The sequence below is a fragment of the Mytilus trossulus genome, chromosome 14 (genome assembly GCF_036588685.1).
Source record: "Mytilus trossulus isolate FHL-02 chromosome 14, PNRI_Mtr1.1.1.hap1, whole genome shotgun sequence".
Lineage (NCBI taxonomy): Eukaryota > Metazoa > Mollusca > Bivalvia > Mytilida > Mytilidae > Mytilus > Mytilus trossulus.
Window position 1 is genome coordinate 26,686,142 of NC_086386.1, and position 7,142 is coordinate 26,693,283.

Here is a 7,142-nt window from a genome sequence, read left to right on the forward strand (position 1 = left end):
AATGGTGTCAAGGGAGAGCCGAGAATTCAGTTCCTGAAATTCTCTCTCTGGAACGGGGATCTAGTCAGAAACCTTTGTTAGTAGTCCGATGCGCTAACCACTACACCACGGCTCTCCTAATAAGCCTTAGTGATTATGATGCTGGAGATGTAGAACACATGACAAATGACAATGTGCACCTACTGGTGGGTTCGCCTAGCTTTTAGTTTTTTTTTACAAAGATGCAGGTTATACTCAGCAAAAAATTTGTTTAAAATGACACGTTTTATTATATATAAAATAAATATTGATAGACCAAGGTTATATATGCAGCAGCTATTATTAACCTAGACGAGGAAAACCCTAATATTTCTAATTGGGAAAAACCTAATATGTAAATATTCTTGGCAGATATGTTTCAACATTGACTAGTTTAAATATCTTTCAATGATTGAACTAACTTAATAATAATAAAAGGTATATTTATAACAGTTAAAGTACCAATGTTGGGGAAATACCATTTGATTTTAAGGGCAAAAAGGGGGGTAGTATGATTTTTTTTTAAGGCATGGATGAGCAACTTGTCAAAAAAAAAAAATGCAGGATGACGGTTTATTTAAAAAAAAATCAGGATAAACTTAAATTTAAAAAGAGCAGGGCCGAAAAGTACAATATAAACCAGGACCGAGATTACAACTAAAAAAAATTGCAAGACAACATTTTTCATATTAGCCCTTCCCTCCCACTCCCCATTCCCAAAAAATAAATGGTTATCGTAGCTCCTTTACTACAACATATGTGAAATACAAAATTAATTTCCCATATTTAGTTAGTGGTTTTTATGATAAGCGGATTATGAAATAAACATTAGGTTATCAAATTTAAGCATGTTAAGGTTTCCACTTCCTTTATTCTATCGATTTACTGTTATCTGTTATCTGTACATATATGGTCTTATTTGTTGATAGAAACGTGAACATTACGTATACACAACTTATGAAGGTAAGTGTAAGCTTAGTGGTACACATGAAATACTTTTTATATGTCACATGAATTATCGTTCGAAAAGAAAACACGACTCATTAGGGAAGTATTAGTCAAATTGTGTTGTCTCTTTTTTAATTTTTCCATGTTTTGATCACGTTTATAAATTTGATAGCAAATTATTGAAGTCTGTGTGGTGTTGTATAGACGTGAAGATAAATCCTTTCTCGTTTATTTGGCCTGTTAACACAGGCTATCACAAATATCTTTCTCATATCAAATAGATAAACAAATTTAGTAACTAAGTTAGAACTATTCATGATACATTATAATCAATCAACATAATTTTATACAAGATTTCAGTATCATATCAATTAAGATAGCTGAAGATAAAACTTCTCTTACCATTTGTGGGTTAAAAATAATTGTTATTTACGTTTACTATTTATAGAAAGAAAAGACAAAATAATGTATGTGTTACGTTGACACAAATAAGGCGTTACAACTGTATTACATAATTTAAGGATTTCTCCTTTTCAATTTTTTGTTTTTGAAAAAAACGTTGATCAAAAACATGTATATTTAAGGGTTTAGGGTTTAGAATAGATATACATGTATATATAGAACGAACATTGAAGTTCTTTTACAGGATTTGTATGTTTGTACGAATCTTAATTAGACATTTAATTCCTTTTTCACTTGATAAATAGGGAAGTTAAAAATTAAGATAGTGTGCCTGAATGATTGTAAGAAATAAACTAAGTAGTACTGATTTGTTACAACTACGTGTAGGAGTATGATCAAACAGTCAAAATGCCATTTCAACTAGGTGTCAATGGTTTGCTACTTAAAAATCTGACAAAATAAAAACAAGAAATATTCGAACGTTTAACTCCTCTGAATTGTAGAGCTCATATTCTTCAACCGACTTCTTAAAGCAGAATTTAGTCAATGTCTCCAATTGCAAATATCGACCTTTACATTAAAATCTTAAAAAAATAAATAGAACTGTTATTTTTTGACGATTTACATTTATTTTCCTAAACATGGTACAGCGACACTGAATCTTCTTCATAAATTTTAAAAAACCAATAATGACTTTCGGGTATTTTTACTATTAAACTTGTTATAAGGGAACTGTTGGTCAATTTTATATGGATTTTATATCATAACAAGTGAGTTTGAAACTAGGGGATTATCAACCTTGTTTGTGATATAAACTGTACAAGTATATATATATTTTGCGGGAATTTCTCGCTACATTGAAGACCCATTTGTGGCCTTCGGCTGTTGTCTAGTAATTTTTCAGGGGGCATTTTATAGCTTGCTGTTCGGTGTGAGCGAAGGCTCCGTGTTGAAGGTCGTACCTCGACCTATTATGGTTTACTTTTATAAATTGTTACTTGGATGGAGAGTTGTCTCATTGGCACTCATACCACATCTTCCTATATCTATATAAAGTATAGATTTCATAAGTGATTTAAGCCTTTCCTCGTCAGCTTTATCTCGGGGTTGTAACACTGTACATGATTTAAAGTGAAATATATTGTCTACCTTAAAAAAGAGAAAGATTGCCTACCTTTGCAGATCAGCTTAAATTAAAAATGTAATTAGTCAAGAATGTCACTGTAAAATGCACTATTATTATTTACAATAATAATGCAATTAAACTGCCACAGGGTATACTACATATTTTTGGGACAAATTGTGGTAAAATAATGTTTGAAACAGGATACAGGGACGTGAAGCAATTACGGTAAACATACAGACCGAACGATAATAGAAATTATCTGTATAATGCATACGCTTAAACTGGTGTGAATAAAAATAAGAGTGTACACCTTTAGCAGAAGGATAGGGTACGACCTGCACACAGTAACCTGTCAATGCACTAGAAAGCAGATAACTGGTGTATATTAGTAATAGATAAAAATCCCTACAAGCACTTCCCAAAATTCATATTAACAGACGTTAATAACAATGCTGTTTTGCATCACAGATTTACAGCGATGCCTGTACCAGGGTAAACAAATTACAGATCTCCCTTTTCTTCCTTAGAAAATATATGTTGTTTTTATTTAAAAATCATTATTTATTTTACCTTATATATTTGTTTTTTTCAGACTGCTTGATGATGCGTTTTTTTGGTAAAAAAAATCAAAGAGGTAAGCATGAATTAAAATTTCATTTCCACAAAAACCTGGAAAATATATAAATGGACCGTACAAATTTATGTCGAATTAGATTAAGGTAGCACAATACAAAGATTTGTTTACTTCCAATCACTAACCTTTGAAATGTGGTAACTTTCTTATGAATGCATAGAAAATAATAAAAGAGGTATATATAGATAGATAAAAGATTAATCTTTTAAATTAATGCAATATTTTTATCATGGAAATATTATGTAATCAATTATTATGTAATTAGTGGCAAAATCTGGGTAAGTTCACTTGAATGAATTTAGCCCTATCATCTCTTTAACTATACAGAAAATTTTAACGAAATCTTAATCAACACATCATGGGCTTCAAAAGGGTGTCTCAGATTGTCCCTATGGTATTCCACTCTTTCATTAATCTCTAATTAGTGTAAACATCCTAACCACATAAAAGAAGATAATGTTTAATTAGGTGTAAAATTTGATCTATACATTTTATCTGAAATCTGAGACACCCTTTTGTAGATAATGGCCATAGGAACAACATATAATAAAATCAACCCTCTAGGGATACCTATGCAGAAGCTAATTTCATTTGAAAATGGAAATTTGGTGAAAAATATTTTAGACACAGTTAATATTATAATTGGTTACATAAGTGTAGCATAATACTAACATTGCATTAATTTAAAAGAGTACGCTGTTAGCTATCCAAAACTACCACTTTTATAAATTTTCAAGCATTATTAAGAAAGTTACAGCATTTTAAAACTTAGTAGTTGGAGTTATGAAATCTTTGTATTGTGCTACCTTAAAATACCAATGTTCAAGTTTGATTGCAATGATAGTTTTGTCAAACCTAAATACATAAAGCCTATCTCAAATTCAAGGCAGTGAAATAGAGCATAGAAGAAATAAGAAGATAATTAAAAACGAATAAAATAGCTAAAACACACTATGTGTGCAAACAACAGTCATACTTAATAATAATGATATTTTGTTTCATGCTTGCTATCAATCGTTCAGAGATAATAACATAAACTTCATATAAAGAAAGACAGAGAAAACAAAGCAACCATACACTGGCAAAAATACCACACATGAGAATATGCGCGAATCATGCGCTTCACATGTGTGTTGCACGCATGTGACACATGTGTTTTAGGTAAATGCGTGACACATGCGTGGCAATTTTGCCATATTAGTTATACTTGCATCCAGGTCCACAATGGTCTCTGGCGGATGGTTGTCTCCTTTGCATTCGTACCACATTCATTATTATACATCAATTTATAGCATGACATGATTGGTTTTATTAGGATTATTAATAAGAACATGTTAAGGAAGCTGGTTTAAATGGTATTGAAAAAAAAATATTCAAATGTAACAAGTCACTTTCGTCTTCGAATGTAAATGTATGATAATAAGTAATTTTAATATCTTTAATTTCAGTTTTATGTTCTGCCACCACCATTTGTTCAGCATGCACAGTATTATTTTTCATGACAATTATCTATTGTTATAAATCAAACATTTATGGATTAACATATAACAGCAATATGTTGTTGGGAAATGTGAGTAATCGCTATTTATGCCCATACTTCAGAGGTGGTCTAGGAAACCACATGTTTATGTATTCGTCGCTATATGGAATTGCAAAGATAAAAAATATGACATTAGTAATAAATGAAAAAGACACTATTAATACAGTATTTAAGTTAAATGTACTCATATTAAAAAAAGCGAAGTATATATGTGAACAAGCTGTTTTAGTAAACGAAAAAAGACCATGTGCACATGATCTTGAAACTTTCAACTTTGATTCATCAACGCCAGTGAAATTAAAAGGATATCTGCAATCCTGGAAATATTTCAAACATGTTGAAAAAGAATTAAGGAAACAATTTGTATTTAAGGAGGAAGTTAACCAAAAAGCTCAGGAAGTGATTGAAAAATATACTAAAATGTTTACCCGTAATAAGACTAATTCCGAAAAATTGAAAATAATAGGCGTTCACATTCGCCGTGGAGACTATCTCACAGCCCATAATATTAAATATGGATATAATGTAGCACCAAAAGCATATCTTCAAAAGGCATTTGATTATTTTAGATCGAAATTTAAAAATTGTCTTTTTCTTGTTTTTACTGGAACAAGCAAAGAAGACATTAAATGGCGGGACGACAATGTTCATGACAAGGATGTGTTGAAGGTAACAGCCAATGAACGAAATGTTGACATGTGCACTTTGACTAAATGTGATCATACAATAATAACTGTAGGTTCGTTTGGATGGTGGTCAGCATGGTTATCCCCTGGCACAACTATTTATTTTAAGGATATTGCACAGACAAATAGTTCGCTTCGAAAAGACTTTAGTGAAGACATGACAGATTTCTTTCCTGATGACTGGATTGGTTTTTAGTGTTTTCCGAACGGAATTATCATGTCTCTGTGTCCCTTTGAAGACCGGCCAAAATAAGCATTGCATCTGGTTTATTTGGGAAGCAACACATACGTCATAAACGTCAATGCGTAACCCGAAATGTAATGACGAATGCATAGGGAATTTCAAAAAGAAAATATGCGTTTATATTTTTGAATGAACATGTCTTGTATGCGGAAAGAAATAACACTGGCGATTTCTGACACTTGGTAGACTTAACACGAACCTCTACCACGTAATGATTTTCAATTTTGTATTTCATTATCATAGACGAAAATATAAACATATTGAATGAAAATATATACATATGCGTTCAATGTACGCACCCAAATAGTAATCGATGAACTCATAGATATTATATCACAAAGTCTGATACCGAATCTTATATGTGCACGACACAGGCCTTTTTTCAAACATAACATTTACATTTACATGTACTGCACTAGAGACCGCATGTTTCAGATGCTTAGTTCATAAACCTAAACAGATGAATTAAAACAGCACATCTCAAATTTCTATCTTAGGAAATAAAATTACAATTAAACTGCAGTCAAAACACATCTAATAAACTGAATTCCAGTTGTACAATCTGGTAACAATAGAGTTTTGTATATATTCTTGATATACCTGCTAGTTTTGATTTGTTTTGCACAAATGTTTGTATGTGATGGTGATGCATATCAATATTGGTTATCCAGGTTTACAGTAAGAATCACTGCCTCGCTTATATATCGAATGCGGATGTCGTGGGTTCAAACCACAACCCGGTTAAACAAAGGCATGACAATGGTATTTGTTTATTTACTGCTAATCACTTAAGAATTTAATGCTTCTTTTTGTAACTTTATTGGGGTGCAAAAGCGTTGACCGAAGTACAGTTTCCGCGCTTCATTTCTAACAATGCGCACACGGTCAACGCCTTTACCCCCCTTTGAAGTTACAAAAAGAAGAATTCAATACTTATATTTACATTTTGTTAGCTAGGATCATGAAAACATGGTTTTTAATCAAGGTTTTATTTAATTTACCCGTGCACTTTATTTTTGGACCTCGTGTCATCATGAATAACAAATTGTATTGTGTATAATGATAGAAGTTGATTAAGGAATAACGCGAGATTGCCGTTAGCCAATCAAGATAACGTTTTATAATTAAACATATATCTAATGTAATTATGTAGAATTGAGAAGTAAGAGCAAAGACTGGATGGCTCCGACGAATAATGTGTTCTTTAGGTGGGAAATGAATTCCTGCTTAAACATTGCTGTGACGCTTTTCTATTGTTTTATTTGTTCTTTTATTGCAGAGATTGAACTATCATATTTTGGAAAAAAACATTGTGTTACCTTTAAATGTCCATTTAAAAAGAAACCCTACTCTTTCTTTAAGGGATGGGCAAAATATACCAAAGGGACAGTCAAACTCATAGATCGAAAATAAACTGACATCGCCATGGCTAAAAAGACAAATAATAGAATACAAATACAACATAGAAAACTAAAAACTAAGCAACACGTACCCCACCAAAATTTGGGTTGATCTGAGGTGCCCTGGAAGGGTAAGCTAATCCT

General features: G+C 31.7%; 1 protein-coding gene across 1 annotated transcript; it reads left to right on the forward strand.

Moving 5' to 3' along the window:
• The first annotated feature begins 899 nt into the window (after window positions 1-899).
• Window positions 900-6,820, forward strand: LOC134696431 (galactoside 2-alpha-L-fucosyltransferase SEC1-like). Its single transcript, XM_063558238.1, has 3 exons — window positions 900-981; window positions 3,087-3,128; window positions 4,577-6,820. Exons 2-3 carry the CDS (start codon window positions 3,095-3,097, stop codon window positions 5,548-5,550), a joined length of 1,008 nt encoding a protein of 335 aa, XP_063414308.1. The 5' UTR covers window positions 900-981; window positions 3,087-3,094; the 3' UTR covers window positions 5,551-6,820.
• The last annotated feature ends 322 nt before the right edge of the window (window positions 6,821-7,142 follow it).

What these genes read in the sequence shown, in the direction of transcription:
- LOC134696431 (XM_063558238.1), top strand. Translation starts at nt 3,095, where the DNA reads ATGATGCGTTTTTTTGGTAAAAAAAATCAAAGAG. An exon ending in TGGTAAAAAAAATCAAAGAG is followed by an intron (nt 3,129 to 4,576) that starts GTAAGCATGAAT and finishes CTTTAATTTCAG; the next exon opens with TTTTATGTTCTGCCACCACC.